Source organism: Trachemys scripta, chromosome 4 (genome assembly GCF_013100865.1).
Source record: "Trachemys scripta elegans isolate TJP31775 chromosome 4, CAS_Tse_1.0, whole genome shotgun sequence".
NCBI lineage: Eukaryota > Metazoa > Chordata > Testudines > Emydidae > Trachemys > Trachemys scripta.
Genome location: NC_048301.1, coordinates 37,834,226 through 37,853,278, shown reverse-complemented (window position 1 = coordinate 37,853,278; position 19,053 = coordinate 37,834,226). Strand labels below are relative to the sequence as shown.

The following is a 19,053-nucleotide window of genomic DNA, read 5'->3' as shown; positions in this document are numbered from 1 at the left end:
AATTGATTCTAGCAGCTTCTTCTTAATTGGCTCCAGGTGTCCTAATTAGCCTGCCTGCCTTAACTGGTTCTAGCAGGTTCCTGATTACTCTAGTGCAGCCCCTGCTCTGGTCACTCAGGGAACAGAAAACTACTCATCCAGTGACCAGTATATTTGCCCTCTACCAGACTCCTGTACCCCACTGGTCTGGGTCTGTCACACTAGGCAGACTGTTTGTATAAACCCCACTATCAAAATATTAAAGTCTGTGCAAAGCAGACAGATGGACCATTAGTTTTTAAAATCTCACCTTAAAGACTCACACACTAGATTGCATCTGAAAACTTCTGATAATTCAACTGCTCTTATTTATTACAATGCTATCCTTGCTCTGTTCAACCTTCTACTTCTTTCTGACAAAGGTAAAACCGACTCTTACTGGGTATGGGCTAGAAAGAATGGCCTTTTCATGTGTATTTGAATGAAAAGATGTTTATGGAAACAAATATTTTGTTATCTTTGCGTGTTAATGTTATAAGTTCAGAGACAGGTAGGTGACATAATATCTTTTATTGGACCAACTTCTCTTGATAGAATGGACAAGCTTTTGAGCTTTACAGAATTCTCTCTCAAGTCTGGAGAAAGTAACTAGAGTGTCTGAGCTAAATACAAGGTGGGACAAATCGTTAAGTGTAAGGGGTTCACATGTGCTTTAGGAGACCACTTACAATGAAGTGGGCAATTAAGGATTAGTAGGCAGTAGAATGAATCACAAATTTTTGTAATGAGCCATAAAACCAGTCTCTCTGTTAAGTCAATGGTTTTTAGTGTCTAGAAGAGTGACATATTTTAGCTCTCAGGCCTTTCTTTTGAAGGTGTTGTGCAGGTTTCCTTTGAGGTCAAGGAATGAGAGGTCAGAACTGGAGTGATTACCTTATGAACAGTGTTTACTCGCAAGTAACTGGGTGTTTTACTTTTATCATTTTTCTGTGAGAGTTCCTTTGAGAGCATAGTTATTGTCTCAGCAGGGCCATCCTGAGGATTTTTGGGGCCCCATGCAGTATTATTAAACTGGTGACCCTATGCCTGATGGCAGCCCAGGCTCGCATATGTATTTTAGATAAGGGTGGTCTTTTGAAGTATTTATTTATAAATGCATAACTGTTTTTGTCAGTGAAGTCAGAAACTGACAGTATATACCTGGTTTCAGAGTAACAGCCGTGTTAGTCTGTATCCGCAAAAAGAAGAACAGGAGTAATTGTGGCACCTTAGAGACTAACAAATTTATTAGAGCATAAGCTTTCGTGGACTACAGCCCACTTAGTCCATGAAAGCTTATGCTCTAATAAATTTGTTAGTCTCTAAGGTGCCACAAGTACTCCTGTTCTTCTTTCTGAGTATATACCTGGGGGTTGGCAAATGCCTGTTAAATGGCTTCATTACCACTTGAATGACTCTTTAACAGTTTCAATGTTGTGCTAATAGGTCTGGCAGGTGGGAAGGCTTTTTCACTTTTAAGAACTAGGTCCCCTCTGGAGGAAGACTCACCAGGCTGCAGCAGCCAGATGTGGCGGGAGCCTGCAGGAAGGGTCAGAACAGGGAGAGGAAGAGGCAGGAGGGTGGACACTAAGACCCGGGATGCCCCAAATTTTCAGGTGCCCTACACAGCCACATATGCTGCATATGCCTAAGGACGGCCTTGTGTCTCAGTTTACTCTCATAACAGTGCTGGGGCATCTGATGCACTGGATGAGTTACACCACATGTTGTGATAGGCATGTGTAGGACCCATGGATCTTAAAAGGTGTATTGGGGTGGGGGTATGGATCATCACAGCAATGGAGATATGACTGCAGATTTTCCATCTGTTGTTATTGCAGGAGCTGGTGCCACTTTGAGTTGGTGTGCTCTTCTCTGTGGAAAGCTTGCTTCTGATGATGGGCTTGGTGAGGTTGTAGGGGTTGTTTGAAGCCAGAAGAGGGGTTTGGGAAAGTTTTTTTTAAGATTGTGGTCCCCATCAAGCATGGGTTGTAATTGTTTGATGATACCACATACAGGTTTTAGTGTGAGGTGGCAGGTGACAACTAGTGGTGTACACTCAATAGGGATTTTTTTCCCCCTCTACTGAAGCAAATTCTTCCAGCGTATTTGTGTGGCCCATTCCACGATGCAATCTACTTCTCTGGTGGCGAGTCCTTGTTTAGTGAAGGCAGTTTTAAGTGTGGTTAGGTATGTATCCCAGATTTTCTCTACTTAGCAAATTCTATGGTATCTGAGTGCTGGCTGCAGACAACAGATTTATTAGTGTGGCTGGGCTGATTACTGGATCTCTGAAGGTAAGTGTGGTGATACATGGGTTTCTTTTGTATAGTCGTTTCTAGGTTTCATTGTTGAAGCTGATCATGGTGTCCAGTTGATGCTGGTAATGGAGCGTTCTAGAAAGAATTTGATGGATGGGCAGTGGTTTTTGATACAGTAGTGGAAATCTATAAGATAGTTTACGTCATCTATCCAGAGGAAGAAAATATCATTGATGTGCCTCATAGATTCATAGACTCTAGGACTGGAAGGGACTTCGAGAGGTTATCGAGTCCAGTCCCCTGCCCTCATGGCAGGACCAAATACAGTCTAGACCATCCCTGATAGACATTTATCTAACCTACTCTTAAATATCTCCAGAGATGGAGATTCCACAACCTCCCTAGGCACTCTATTCTAGTGTTTAACCACCCTGACCATTAGGAACTTTTTCCTAATGTCCAACCTAAACCTCCCTTGCTGCAGTTTAAGCCCATTGCTTCTTGTTCTATCCTTGGAGGCTAAGATGAACAAGTTTTTTCTCCCACCTCCTTATGACACCCTTTTAGATACCTGAAAACTGCTATCATGTCCCCTCTCAGTCTTCTCTTTTCCAAAGTAAACAAACCCAATTATTTCAGCCTTCCTTCTTAGGTCATGTTCTCTAGACCTTTAACCATTCTTGTTGCTCTTCTTTGGACCCTCTCCAGTTTCTCCACAACTTTCTTGAAATGCGGTGCCCAGAACTGGACACAATACTCCAGTTGAGGCCTAACCAGGGCAGAGTAGAGCGGAAGAATGACTTCTCGTGTCTTGCTCACAACACACCTGTTAATGCATCCCAGAAGCATGTTTGCTTTTTTTGCAACAGCATCACACTGTTGACTCATATTTAGCTTGTGGTCCACTATAACCCCTAGATCCCTTTCTGCTATACTCCTTCCTAGACAGTCTCTTCCCATTCTGTATGTGTGAAACTAATTGTTCCTTCCTAAGTGGAGCACTTTGCATTTGTCTTTATTAAACTTCATCCTGTTTACCTCAGACCATTTCTCCAATTTGTCCAGATCATTTTGACCCTATCCTCCAAAGCAGTTGAAATTCCTCCCAGTTTGGTATCATCTGCAAACTTAATAAGCGTACTTTCTATGCCAATATCTAAGTCGTTGACAAAGATATTGAACAGAGCCGGTCCCAAAACAGACCCCTGCGGAACCCCACTTGTTATACCTTTCCAGCAGGATTGGAAATCATTAATAACTACTCTCTGAGTATGGTTATCCAGCCAGTTATGCACCCACCTTATAGTAGCCCCATCTAAGTTGTATTTGCCTAGTTTATCGATAAGAATATCATGCGAGACTGTATCTAATGCCTTACTAAAGTCTAGGTATACCACATCCACCGCTTCTCCCTTATCCACAAGACTCGTTATCCTATCAAAGAAAGCTATCAGATTAGTTTAACATGATTTGACATGTATATTGCTGGTTTCGTGTGCATTTTTCCAGAAATTCTGCCTTAAGGGGGCCCATGAAGAGAGTGTCATATTGGGGAGCCATCCTAATACCCATGGCTGTTCCCATGGTTTGGACACGTATTTGTTGTAAAATGTAAAGTTGTTGTGGGTGACAAGGAGATGGATGAATTTTGAGGACTATGATGGAGTCTGTATTGTCTGCTGGTTCAATCACTACCTGGTAGCTGGATTTCAGGAGCTGAATAGAAATCCTTTTTGTGGTGGAGAGATTGTGGTGAATGTAATGTTGGTTGAGGATTTCACAATTTTTATTTATTTATTTGCTGAAGCAACCAATGTAATGATCTAATGTGTGGTTCTGTCCACTGGAGATGTCCAGACAGATGATTCTTTTTTCTTATATGACTGTTGGTGGGAATGTGATAGTTTTGGGTGGTGACATCTTTCTTGTGAAAAAATTCCTTGAGGCGGAGTTGGTGGAATTAGTTTAGAAAGTTCTTATAAGTAATCTACTAGAACCCAATTTGAGAAGAGATTATCACAATAAGCAGGTAAACCACTTATCATTTGGGCCAAATAAATTATTATTTTATAACTCAGAATATTTATATAAATTTAAAGCGAGGTGAGAAAAAAAGATGTGGCTGGAATAATCAAAAAAGAGTGTTACAATTATTTACAAGGAACTGAAGAAAATCAACCATGCAAGTTGCTACCAAAGGAATATGCCATTGCGCCTCCTACTCCACTGTACTTATTAGAAGAATGGAAGACTAACCATTGCCCCAAAACTGTATTCCTGGCTTTGTGGTATAAAAACATGCCTCTATCTCTAGTCTGAGCTAGAATAGGTAACAAAAAATGGTTACTATCCTTTTGAAACAATTCTTCTTCAAGATGTGTTGCTCATGTCCATTCCATGTTAGGTGTGAGTACGCTGCATGCACAGTTGCCAGAGATTTTTCCCTTATTAGTATCCGTTGGGCTGGCTCTAGTGCCCTTTGGAGCTGCACGCATATGCACCAGTATAAGGGACACCGTCAAACCCACACCCTCTCAGTTCCTTTTTGCCAGTAACTCCGACAGAGGGGTAGGAGAATGGGTTATGGAATAGATGTGAGCAACACATCTCAAAGAACAGTTACAAAAGGTTAGTAACCATTTTTCTTCAAGTGCTTGCTCATGTCCAGTCCATCCTAGGTGATCCACAAACAATACCCCCGGAGCTGGGCTCAGAGTTCATGGATGTGCTGGCTGCAACGCTACTCTCCCAAAACTGGCATCATCTTGGGCCTGTTGGGTGATGGCATAGTGGGATTCGAAGGTATGAACTGATGACCAGGTTGTGGCTCTGCAGATGTCCTGGATTAGTACCTGCACAAGAAACACTGCTGACAATGCCTGGGCTCTTGTGGAATGAGTGGTCACAATGGCCAGAGGCGGGATGTTTGCCTGCTCGTAGCAAGCCCAAATATAGGCAGTTATCCAGGATGAGATTCTTTGGGCTGACACAGGTAGCCGCGTCATCCCTTCTGCTATTGCTACAAAGAGTTGTGTGGATTTGTGGAAGGACTTAGTCTTCTCAATATAAAAGGTGAGGGCCTGCCTAACATCCAACATATGAAGCAGTTGTTCCTCAGAGCTTTTTTGAGGTTTTGGAAAGGAGACAGGTTGAAAAATGACCTGGTTGTTGTGGAATTGTGACACCACCTTTGGCAGGAAGGCTGGATATGGGCGCAGTTGGCCCTTGTCCTTGAAGAACACCGGATAAGGTGGTTCTGATGTAAGGGCCCTGATCTCAGAGACCCTTCTGGCCGAGGTAATCGCCACCAGGAAGACAACCTTGCAGGAGAGAAGTAGTAGCAAGCACAACATTAACTGCTCAAAAGTAAGCCTTGACAGGACCAGCTTTAAGTCCCATGGGAGATGGGGGGGTGTTTTGCAAACTTGAGGACAGAGTCTTTCCAACCCCCGGAGAAACCAGACCGTCATTTTGTGAGAAAACACTGATATGCCACGTACTGCAGGATGGAAGGCTGAGATGGCTGCCAAATGAACCTTAATAGACAAGTGTGCTAGACCTTGCTGCTTTAGGTGGAGCAAATAATCCAAGATCAACCGAAGAGAAGATTGAGATGGAGAGAGATCCTGTTCGGAGGCCCAACAAGTGAAACGTTTCCACTTGACCAAGTAGGTAGCCCTCGTGGAAGGCTTCCTACTAGCTAGTAAGACATGCTGAACTTGTTCCGAGCAGGCCTGTTCTTCAGGGTTCAGCCATGAAGCATCCATGCAGTCAAGTGCAGGGAAGCAATGTTTGGGTGAAGCAACCGGCCATGGCCTTGTGAAATCAAGTCTAGATGGAGTGGGAGCGAGAGTGGCACTGCTACCAAGAGGTCCAGAAGCATGCCAAACCAATGCCGGCATGGCTATTCTGAGGCTATTAGGAAGATTCCTGCGTTGTCCCCTGTTGTTTGATTTTCAGAAGAACCCTGTGAAGCAATGGGATTGGGAGAAAGACATATAGTAGTCAGTCTGCCCACAAGAACAGGAAGGTGTTGGAGAGGGAGCCTGCGCAGCAAACAGAACTAATGGCATTTTCTGTTCTGCCTGGAGGCAAACAGGTCCACCTGGGGAAGCCCCAACTTTTGGAAGATACACTGATGAACTCTGGGTGAAGACACCACTTGTGGTGAGAAGAGAGGGACCAGCTGAAATGATTCACCAATACATTCCAGGCTCCTGGGTGATGAGACACCTCAAGATGAATGGAATGTTTCACACAGAAGTCTCATAGACCAATGGCCTCCTGACACAGGGTAAAGGACTGAGCCCCTCCTTGCTTGTTGATATAGAACATGACCGCTGTATTGTCTGTCAGAACTTGAATCACCTTGCCTGAGACTTAGGGAAGAAATACTTGGCATGCCAGGCGCACTGTCATGAGCTCCCTGACATTTATGTGAAGAGAGAATTCTTCCCGGGACCAGAGGCCGAGTCCTGAGGTATTGAGATGGACTCCCCACCATACGTTTGACGTATCCAAGACTAAAAGACACCAATAATTGTGAGGCAACGAAGGGCACCCCCATCATTACTAAACTTGGTTCTCTCCACCAGCCCAGGGAGGTGAGGACCGAGATGCAGGGAGAATACCGTAAGTGCTAAGTCCAAGTGGTGTCTGCAGTGCTTCGGGAGTACACTGATGCTAGCCACATCTGGGGGAGAGACTGAGGAGCAGCCTTGCATATTAAACCACATAAGTGCAAGCCATGATGAGACCCAGTAGCCTGAGGAACACGCAAGCTGTCGTATTTGGATGGACCATTACCTTGGATATCAGGTTTTGCCATGGTCTGGAAGTGGGTCAAGTCAAGTACAACCCCAATAAATTCTATTCTCTGAACCAGGAAAAGAGTTGACTTCTGCTTCTTTATCAGCAGGCCCAGCACCCTGAAGGTGGTTCAGACTGTGCTGATGCTGTCTTGCACTTTAGCCTGCAGCCGAGCTTTGATCAATCAGTCATTGAGGTACGGGTAGACCTGAACATCACACCACCTGAAGAAGGCTGCTACAACCGCTATACACTTCATAAAAATCCTTAGGGCTGCCAATAGACTGAAGGGAAAGGAAGGGAATTGATAGTGGCAATGACACACTACAAACTTAAGAAATTTTCTGTGGCTACGGAAGATAGAAATATGAAAGTATGTTTTCTTTAAGTCAAGGGCAGCGTACCAGTTTCCTGGGTCCAGGGAGGGAATGATGGGAGCCCATGCAGAATCTCAGTTTCTTAAGATATCCATTGAGGGGCTAGAGATCCAAGATGAGGGTGGAAGCTGGCAGGGAGAGATGGATAAAAACTGAAGGGTATATCCAACTGTCACTGTACTCAGGAACCATCAATCCGACATTATGGATGCCCAAGCAGGGCCGAAGAGAGAGAGACACTCCAAAAATGAAAGGGGAGGCGGATCTGAAACGGCAACTGGTACAGCGCCCTCACAAGCACCTTCAAAAGGCCTGTGTAGCTGGATGGACACCCGCTCCTGCCCTAAAGGGCTTGAAATCAGCCCTGAAAGAGGGTTGCAGGGGTAAAAGCAGCCCTGGAGAGGGCTGCAGCTCTAAAAGCTGGGCTGATTGGGGAAGCGGCTGCAGCTGGGCCACACTCCAATCAGGCCACAGCTGGCCTGTATGAAAAGGCTGGGAGCCAGGAGCTCAACAGTCTCTCTCTCTCTCTGCATTCAGAGCGAGAAAGGCCTGGCTGCAGGGACCTAAGCAAGGAACCTAGATTGGAGCAGGGCTGGGGAAAGGCCAAGGGAGCCGGGGATCTCCGGCCTAGGAAAGCCCCAGGCTGCAGGCCTGGTAAGGCCTATTAGGTACTAGGTTGCAGGGAGCAGCCCATGGGTAGGCAGAGGCAGCAGGTCCGAACCCCTTTGCCTGTGATGAGTGGCTGATATTGCAGTCTGCCCCAGTTAACGGGGGCTAGATGGAGACTGGGCAGTAGCCAAGACTGAGGCGAAGTGGGGATAGTGGGTGGGGGTTCCCCTGGGAGGGGGAGACCCAGAACTGTGGGGGTACTGCCAGGGGGCAGCACCCAGAGAAAGGGGCACCGGGGTCCTGGGAGGGACACGGGGGCCAAGCGGCAAGCGGGACACCGGCCTGCAGAGGGCACTCCGGAGGCTGGAAGAGCTAATTCCCGAGACGACCAGCAGGAGGCGCAACAGGGGTGAGTCCCAACATTGCTACAGCCTCCTACAAAAGTATCTCTGAGGCCCTGACTGGGAGGCTGAGGTATGCAGGAGTGGTTGGAGCCTTTGATAACCTCGGCCCTTTCTTTTGTAGGGCTCCTGTTTTGGAGATCCCGAGAATCCAGGAGGCTGCTGCAACCTGAAGTGTTTTCTGTAGGCAGACAGAGCGTACAGGCCTAAGGATCATAGGGTGGCCCTTGAGTCCTTCAGTCCATGAAGTCTCCTGTCTGTCTGCTCCGCGAAAAGGGAGGAGCCTTCAAATGGGAGTCCTGAATTGTGGGGAAAGCTGGAGGACTGGAACCAGAAAGAGTGCCTCATGGTGACCATAATGGCCATTGTCTTGACCACCAAGTCAGCAGCATCCAGAACCACCTAAAGAGATGCCCTGGCATGTTCTTACCCGAGGCAGGGAGTCTTTGAACTTATTCAGGGAGGCCCATAGATTAAAATTGTATCTCCCAAGCAAAGCTTGCTGATTGGCATATGCATTTGTAGGCTACACGTGGAATAAACCTTTCTTCCGAAAAGGACCAGTTTCTTAGTGTCTTTTTGTTTCAGGGTAGCACTTGACTGGCCCTGACTGGCCCTTTTGTTAGCTGCAGATAACCTCAGGGACCCAGGGGGAGGGTGCGAGCACGGTAATTGAACCCACTTGCTGGAACATAATACTTTTTTTCTGCCTCTTTGAAGCAGGAACCAGAGGAGGAGGAGTTTGCCATAGGGCCTTGACTGGTCCCATCACCGCCTCATTGATGGGCAGGGCCACTTTGGATGGAGCTGCTACAGTCAGGACATCAATGAGGCTGTGTGATGTTGCTGAGCTCTTCTATCTCCAAGCCCAGGATTGAAGTGACCCACTTCAGAAGGTTCTCATGGGCCCTGAAGTCATCCTGGGGAAGTAGGCTGCTGGGACCTGCAACAGCATCATCTGGGGGGCAGGAGGAGAAGGCTTGCACCAGAGGAAGGGCTCCTTCCTCTTCTTCAGCTATGTCCACTGGAGGCATGTCCTGGATTTCGTTACCGGGGCCAGTACTGGAGTCTGGATCCGGTGCCGAGCAGGAGGGATCAGTAGCCCATCTCTCTGAGGCCACCGAGGAGGAGCGGTGGGAGGCAGGCCCCAGTACTAGGGGAACCCCCAGGGGTTCCAGTAGGGCCACTGCAGTGGCCAGTGATGCACTGGCCAGATGCCCACAGAGGGACCAGCAGTGAAGTTTGATGGTGTGTAGGCTGGGTACTGGTGGTGGGCTTTTGGCAGTACATAGGGTTTCCCTTTGGACTCCAAAGAGGATTCCTCTCTCGGGGACCAAGGTACCTGCTTCCGCTTCCATCTGGTGTTGGGGGTTCCGGGGACTAGTGGTGTGCCGGGGAGTGGGATGCTGGGATCAATAGGACTTGCCCCTGGATGGTGCTAGGAGACCTGGTGCCAGGAAGGCGCCTGATGCAACCTGTTCCCTCCTGCTTCCGGATGAGGTTGGAGGGACTGGAAGAGAGAGAAGATCCTTAGCTGCCTGGAAAGCCTCTGGGGTTGATAGCACTTTCAGTCCACCCATACCGCGGTGGCTCCCTGGTGTCATTGGAGGTTCCCGCACTGGACTCAACTCCATTGTCGATGGTGCCAATGCGGGTCCAGGGATAGAAGAGTGGCCCGGCATGGGTCTCACTCCCTCTCCCTGCCTGTCTCTCATCTGCACTGGTGAGCACCCTCTCTCACTGCACTGCTTTTTGTGCTTCTTCCTCAGCACCAGGGATGGAGAAGAGTGCTGAGAAGAATTCAGTGCCGGCGGAGTGCTTCACATCAATGCCGAAATACTTGGTGTCCAATAGGTGTGGCTCAGTTCTGAGACAGGTCTGAGGGTGGCTTCTATGAGGATAGTCTTTAGTCTGATGTTTCGGTCCTTCTTAGTCTGGGATCTGAAGTCCTGACAGATTTTGCACTTAAAATGATACCTCACAAGGCATGCTTTGTACAAAACACATCATAATCATATCACCATAGCATATATGGGGTGCCAGGCTGTTGCTTTGGGGTATACCAGTGTTACACCAGTGCATACACGTGCAGCTCCAGAGGGGCTAGAGCTGACCCAACAGATACCACTAAGGGAAAAATCTCCAGCAACAGTGCAAGCGGCGTGCACACACCTAGCATGGAACGGACACGAGCAAGCACTCGAAGAACTATTTTGATTCATATAGTGCCACTGATGCACACAGCATTTTAACAAAATATAAACAGACAAGTCTTTTTGCCAAAGAGCTTGTATTCTCAGTAAGTAGCATGTAGTAAGTAAGTGGTGTGGGAGCAGGAAGAACTGCTAGAGGATTGATTGCACATTTTGTTGCTTCTGTAGGCCAAGCTCACTGAACACTCCAGGGACTCCTTGCATTCCTCCATTCTCGTCCACAAACGCCCTGTGTCCCACCATCCCGTCCCCCTCTACTCCAAGTACTCATTGCATCATCCCCATCTCCTCCCTCATGTCAGGGCCTCTGTATGCCCCCAATTTCCTCCTGTCCTCCACTCCCAAAGTCTTCCCCATTTCTCTCTTCCTTTCCCATTTAAACAAACAGCTTGACGGCATGCCTCTGTATGTAAAGGCTCACAAGATCAGCCAAACAAAGATCATATGATTTTTAATGTAAGTTGCATATGCATCATCTTAATGCTAAAAACTAGTTGTGCATATTTATGTTTCTCTTTCTAACTAAAGAAGACAGTTTGAAAAAAAAGTTTTTCGAGGAGGAAAGCAGAGCTGTACTGTATACATTTATTTAAAGTCTGTCTTCACATTGGGGTGGACTTTAATCATGATTTAAATCAGCAAGCAGGAAACCTTGATTTAAGCCATCGATTTTCATCATGTTTTGAATTTGTACTTTTTAGTTCTTTTCCTAAGGGATGGTAGATTCTCATTTGTTGGTAACCATTAAAAGGAGTTGATTTACAACTAGATATCCCTATAAACTAAATTTGGTGCTTCTTTTTGCTAACCAAGAGTATACGTGATATCTATAAGAGTTTATTTAAGCAACTGTTGCTTCATTTACATTTATTCTGATTCATTTGATACTTATTATTTTAGAAAATGGTGTATGAAGCATGTCATATACTGATAGTAAATTTTTTACTTGTGATTTGCATCCAGCTCTATTTGGACGGAAATTCAAATTTAATTAAAATGCCCCAAACCAGCATTTTTTAAATTAAATAAAACTACCTTAAATGCACTGGAAACCTAAGGAAAAAAGGGATTAAAAAGTTTATCAAAATATGTTTTGCATTTAAAACTATTTGATTTATTAAACAAATGAAGTATTATCTGTAGTTAGGAAATTGAACTGATTATTTCTTGTCACTGTGTCTTTCAAGATTTTAAAACTAGTAGATCTCACCCTCCCACATCCCACACCAAGTTTTTAATCATAGATTGGTAGAGGAAAACAAGCCTCTCTTCTTTTTCAACCCCCAATTTTTTTTTAACTTTGAATGAACGAGTCCTAAACTAGCTGAATAAACAGAAATGAAAAAAATATTGTTGCTGCATTTGCAGAAGAGGCTACTTCTGTCAAAAGCTGATCTAGCACTTCAACAGACTCTGGTTCTAGATGCTTAGGCAGTGATTTGCATCAAAGTAGTATGACATTTTTAAAACCTTGTACAAAATATTTTGTATTTAATCTAAATGATTTTAATAGATTATAAATTTAGGTCTTAAAGGCTGTTAATTTCAAATTCAATTTTAAATAGATTTATTTTAAAAAATAAACCTGTATTTAAATAAAAAAAATCCATCAATTTTTATCCACCCTGCTTCACATGCACATAATGTCTAAACATTATTAGTAATCATGGTAGCTCAGAAACAAAGGAAACAAATACTACTAATAAAATAATGTAATCATACCAGCCACATCATATAGAAAGAGACTCAAAAATATGGCTTAGCTGTTAAATTTGAAGATGAAAAATATTCCTAATACATTCTATATAACACACTGTCATGTCACTTTTTAAAAAAAAAAAATCAATTCATTTAAGGATAGTAACATGGTAGAATAAAAATAATAAATTTGAACATTCAAAAATGGAAAACAATCACTGAAAAAAGAAATTAGTCATGTTCAGCTAGGCTCTGCAAGTATGCAATTGCATTTGTTAAATTTAGAATGATGGCTTTTGTAGGATAGTGAAATACTGACAAGTAGTGGCCAGTTGCCTTCATTGCATTCTCTTCAATATTTACCAGCATCAACATTTAAATCTTTAAATGATCTCTCAGTTACAAAAGCTGAAAGGCATATTTGAGCTGGTTTGATTTAATGAATGTAACGAATATCATTACCTAAATTATACAGTCAAAACTAGTTTAGAAACATTCCTTTATAAACCATTCAGCCCCAATATTGAATTGAGATATTTTGGGACAATTAATATTTCCCATTTCAGGGCTCTATTTTTAGTAGCAATATTTTGAAAAGTGTCTTGAAAAACAAAAAGGACTTTTCTTTTATTCATCTGTGAGAAACTTTTTTAAAACTTCCTGTATGTTTTTCATGTTGTTTTACAAAAGATGAAGGGTAAAATTCTGGTCCTACCGAAGTCAATGGAAGTTTTGCCATGGATTTCAACAGAGCCAGGATTTCACCCAAAGAGTCATATTGATATTTTATAACTCAACCTTTCGAGCAGGTTAATCAGTTAAATATGAACATTTAAAAGTCTTTTAGTGAAATGACTAAGTCTATTGTGCCTGAAAGAGTGTAACGAATTCTCATATCCAAATGCACAAATCAGAGATTGCAAGTTACACAGCTATAAGGTCTGGGACTTGCTATATTCTGTTCTGGACAAATGTCAAACACACAGCAAACTAAGGATATAGCAAAATAGTGATATAGTTCTGTTAATCTCCTGCGGGACTGGAAACCAATACTTTATAAGCATATTATGAAGTATTAATATATAATAATAGCAGGTTCTGCTAAAATTGACATTTTGGAGACGCTACTGTAAAATGTTTATTGGCAACTCAATACAAATACTTTGGGAACTAATAAGTCTTCTCATGAGCTAGCCCTGAACCAGCAGTGACTAGGGGAAAAGGTGCTGATCCCTGCCACATCTTAAAAAACTAAAACATTCCCACTATTATGTACCTGACCTTTTGAAACCACTATACACAACATCAAAAAGAAATTTCTCCCTATAAAGGCTGGTATCACCAGGCAGGAGCTTCACCTCAGCTCCAAAGCATGAGTTGTCACACACACACAGTCTCAGTCAAGGAGGTTTATCTTCTTAACAATGGTTAACAAACAGAAAACAATCTTAATTCAATCCTTGGCCTCAGGGCCACCCTCCCAGGGGTCTCTAGCACTCCAGATCCTGGCAGGTTCCCAGCCTCAATCAGCTCCACTCCTTGCATGGAGTAACAGTCATGCTTCCCTGAACCCCTGGCCCCTTGCTCCAAGGACACACCAGAGGAACTAGCTCCACTCCTGTGTGGCTTTCCCTTTCCGGAACTCGATCTGCCTCAGTCCTTCCTCCTCCAGCTGTCTGCTAGCAGCCCTTTATAGGCTCCATCTTTAATTAGCTGGATTGGGCTCACCTGCTTTGATCCAGGGTCACTGGGCTTCATCTATCTACAGGGACCAGCTACCCTGTGACAGATGGTTAATGTTTTATCTGCAATTAGGGGGATGTCTCTTCCAGTACTGGTAACAAGATAAAGAGCCTCTCTCTTCAAGTCCAGCCCTGGTCAGCAGTAGCAAAAAGTCAGCACCATCTACTGGCTATTCTGCGGTCTAGTTTGTAGGAAATAAGTTGGGGGATCTCAGTACAATTCCCAGTGGACAGATGTCCATCACAAAACCCACCACTAATCAGGGCCGGTTCTAGGTTTCTTGTCGCCCCAGCGCTGGGCTCTCCCCCCCACCCCACCCCACCCGCACCCTCTGCCGCCCCAACCCTGAGCTCTCCCCCTCCATCCCACCCGCACCCCCTGCCGCCCCAACCCTGGGCTCTCCCCTTCCATCCCACCCGCACCCCCTGCTGCCCCAACCCTGGGCTCTCCCCCCACCCCACCCGCACCCCCTGCTGCCCCAACCCTGGGCTCTCCCCCCCACCCCACCCACACCCCCTTATGGACAATCTTCAGTGAGCTCCATACAGGGGGGCCCCTTGGCCTGTCCAGAATCCTACACACTTCTATAGGGGATACAAATATGCAAAGTTCATTTCAGGATCGGGGCCTTTGACAATGAGCCACTGCCAATGATCCATCTAATCACTATTTCAAAGCATGAAGAAGTAAGATTCAAGTACTAAAATGTTCTTTTTCAAAATTATCCTCAAATGAATTTTGTCCAAACTGCTGTTTAATAAACTCAGCAAAGTGTTTAGAGATTATGTTGTTCTACCTTCACCAGAAGATGCAATAGCATAAAATTTAACATCAGCCATTAAAAGTGCAACAGATTGTTCCAAAGTGCTGTAACAAAGATTATGGAAGCAGACATCTTGCTCGGGAAACATACACACAGAACACATTCATCATTAGCAAAACATCAGTCTTCAATTTGAAAATGAATTCCCAACTGTCAAAATGTCCTTAAGGTAAATCATTACTCCTTACAAAGGGCAAAAAAGGAAATGTATTTATGTCAGCAGGTAACAGTACCAAATGACATATCAAACAGCTCTCATTAAACATATGTCCACGAAATGGACAGTAACAGTCTGAAAATTGAAGAATATTTGAAGATTTTTTCTCTCAGAAAAGCCTAAGAAATACTTTCCTCTTCTGAGAGCCCTAATGAAGCACTCTCACCCATCTCTCACTATCTACAAGGGAGGAAGGGGAGGTAGAAATGTAAAGCTGTTACTGACATCCTATCGGCAAAGTACTAAAAACATTTTGATAAGCATAACATACTCTTTTAATAGGGAAAAAAGTTATCTTCTTAAATATGACCATTAAGGAGAATTTATAGCCCTCTACAAAATAGGAAGTGTCAATATAAATTAATCCACTTCAGTTTCCACTGCACTGTATAATCCACAGTTGCTTTTTAAAAAGCACACAAGTCACCACTTAAAGTGACAAAATATTAAATTAAACATTTCATATCAGCAGTGATCCCCATTGTACAATCAAAGATGGGATTCCAAATCATAGCTCAAACTCTTAGTCAAATAAAAAATTAGAATGCAAAATATTCAGTCTTCCTGGTTTCTCATGTGTTAGTTTTGGAAGCAAGCTCCTTGCCTCTCTTTTGTGTATTTTATAAATTTTTTAAAGAAAGAGGGAAAAAAGGTCAGGGAAAAATTCTCCTAATTTTCTTTTCTAAAATGAACAATAATTGAGGTCTTCTCCTCAACACTATTCTTGTGGCTCACCACATTTAATTCACTTTGAGAGCAAATGATTTCACAGCACCAGAAAGGTGCCTAACTAGTACATTATATTTAATTGGCCCACGTTATATTTAATTGGCCCATAGAACAGTACTCAAAAAGTGATTGCTCACTATTCCTAAATAGTTCAATTTTAGAATAAAAAAACAGTACAAACATTTTTAAATGGATCAAACCCAGGAACCGGTCTTTTTCTTAGGATCTGTGTGCCACTAACAAGAAATATTTAACACTAGCAACACTGCATCAGGGAATGACAGTCTCTATAGATTATTGCTGTCCAGGGGTATATCCAGCAGAGCTTCTTAATGTACATACTTTTAACCATGGAAGAGTGACACTTGACCCCTTGCTCCCTTGTCTGAGCGAGGCTCACAAGTACAGCAAGAACTTAACTGAACTATCTTGCATACCTCCTGCAACTGCACAGACATATGTCCTAGTTGGTCCTGGCGTCTTTCTGCCACCTGCCTTTCTGTGCGCATTTCTTGTTCTATCTCTTGAAGTCTTCTCTCTACCCGCTCTGACACCTTACCAAAAAAAAAAAAAAAATTACCATTAGAAATTTTTTACACATAGCAAAAGCATTTTTTTTTTTAAGAGTGGAGTGGTGTAGGAAAAGAAAAGGAAGACAGTTTATAAAATCGGATTTGAAAGTTGATGGAAAATAACCACTTTGGGGAGCATTCTTACTCAAAATCACAAAGATTCAAAATGGAATAAGACCTGTTATCTTGCCAGTCTACCCTACTCTGATCACTGCAGAATTTGTCTCTATAGTATATGTACTGATTGCTTTGACCAGTCAAGTGTTAAATAACTCTAGTGATGGGACTTCCACCTTTTTCAGCATGGTACAGATGACGGGGCACTGGACTGGGATGCAGGGGCCCTGAGTTCTATTCCCAGCTATGTCACTAGCCCCATTAAACTTGTGCAAGTCATCTAACCTCTGTGCCTCAATTTCCTCACCTGTACTAATCTCATTTGTTAAGTGCTTTGAGATCCGCTGCTGAAAAGCTCTACAGAAGAGGTAGGTATCATCATCACCGAATATCAGTTTATTAAACCTCACTATTAAGAAAGTTTTCCTAATATTCTGTTGAATCCAAGGTCAGCACTAATATGAATACACAAATCATTTGCTACAACTGGCTTCCCTCTCGGATTACAGGTACAGTAACTGGAACTGAAACTAAAATAGAATAATTCTATGGTATCTTCAATTGAATCCACTAGCAGAGAGCACCCTCTAGTGAGCTATGTGAATTGAATCTGCAATGAAATTTGATGTCCTGACTATACAGTTTATTTTTTACTGTTCTCTATAATTGTAATGAATACAGAATATAAGACTGGCTTAAAAATATGTTTTGCAAGCACCAGATTATTAAAATACTGTTCTGTAACTATCAATTTCCTGTTAACTGATCAGCTAAAGGTTAGACAAGGTGGGTAAGGTAATATCTTTTATTGGACCAACTTCTATTGGTGAGAGAATAGTGTTGGTTCAATAAAAGATGCTACCTCACTCACCTTGTCTCTCCAATATCTTGGAACTGACATGGCTAAAACTATATGGCATACAGCTAAAAGTTAATCAGCTAAAAATAAAGCTAATGTAAGAAAAGGTACATCTTTTAAATAACTTTGTTGCAGAGACACAAAATGCTGAGATTAATAGAATACTCTCCATCAGTATGGAAGAGAAAATGATAGTTTTAGAAAACTAGGGAAGCAATAACATTCACCCTCACCAAAAAAAATATAAGATGAAAGTAACTCTTGAAAGCTCTGAGGACTCCAAATGACATATACAGTAACACTACATGTTAAGGTTTCATTCATTAACTGGCACTATGTACTCTCAAAATGAACTCCGAAAATGTCTTTTTTTTTAGGTAAAGATGTAACAGATTAGCTATTTTATTAACAGAATATTTTCCATTTGAGGGCTTTACTGGTTCTGGTTTAAGACTTCTAATTTTGTTTTCAGAGATGCATGTGTTGTGGAATTACAAACTGACTCCCAATATTTAAATAATACAGGTCCTAGGGTTTACTGTTGTCTAATGCATAGAAGTTGCAGAAAATACATTCAATAATTTTCTTTTGTTCTCCCTCTGATATGCTATATAGCTAACAAAAGTGCCTCTGCTATTAGGATGAGATTATTTGCAGGCTACTGGGTCAGAGGACTTAGATGAACTGACCTGGCCCTATTCTGCCAGAGAAGATCCCATCGTGCTCTGTCTTCAAAATTTACTTTGCAGTGTTACCATTAGTAAATGGAGCTAGCTAGCTAGCTGCTGCCTTTTTTTTTTTTTTGACACACTAAACTTCTGCTACAAATAATTTATTGCAAGTAGGAAGATCCAGATGTAGGAATGTAGTTATAATATTTGCATGTCTTTTTCCTCAAAATCTACACTAGGCCTTGAAATATCTCTGAATTGTCCCCCAGTTTTTCCCCCTCATGCAGAGCTGATGAGAGGGGAAAAAGACGTGTCCAATATCACAATATCAAATAGCAAGTCTGTGACACATCCAGGAAAATAACCAAGGTTTGATTCCCAGTCCTTTAACCACTAAATCAGTGTTGAATGTTATACAATACATACACATGAAAATATTTGATTAGTAATTAGATAGATTAGATAGCTAGGCATACTGATAAAAGGTATGACTATAGGATTTATTTATATTCTTGATCAGCAGAATTCTGTAGTATTTTAAAGGTCCATTCTAGTGAAAGGCCCTATTGAATTCTGTAACAGGAAATGTGACATCTACAGTATATTTTTGTTTTGGGTTTATAATGATGATAATGATCATGGTTAATTAACAGAGCCTGGATATGTTTAAAAAAAATACTATCAGTGAACGCAAGGTAAAGCATAATACACAGAGCCAGATTCTGTCCTCTGGTACATATGTATACAACACCCATAGACTTAATCTAGAATGATTAATTACTACAAATTAGCAAGTACAAACAAAAATTAAAAGAACCATGTGTCACACAACATTTAAGTTTTTATTTTGACAACTGCAGCTTAGTTTTAATTATTATATTTATAATACTACACAATACGTTAATAAATATTATATAGTATAGTTTGCAAAAATAA

General features: G+C 42.7%; 1 protein-coding gene across 1 annotated transcript in view; it reads right to left on the bottom strand.

The window, feature by feature from the left end:
* Window positions 1-19,053, bottom strand: part of CEP128 (centrosomal protein 128) — a 406,629-nt gene that overhangs the window by 366,287 nt on the left and 21,289 nt on the right. The window contains exon 6 of the mRNA XM_034769285.1: window positions 16,336-16,452. Coding sequence (XP_034625176.1) covers window positions 16,336-16,452 — 117 coding nt within the window. The remainder of the gene's footprint in view (window positions 1-16,335; window positions 16,453-19,053) is intronic.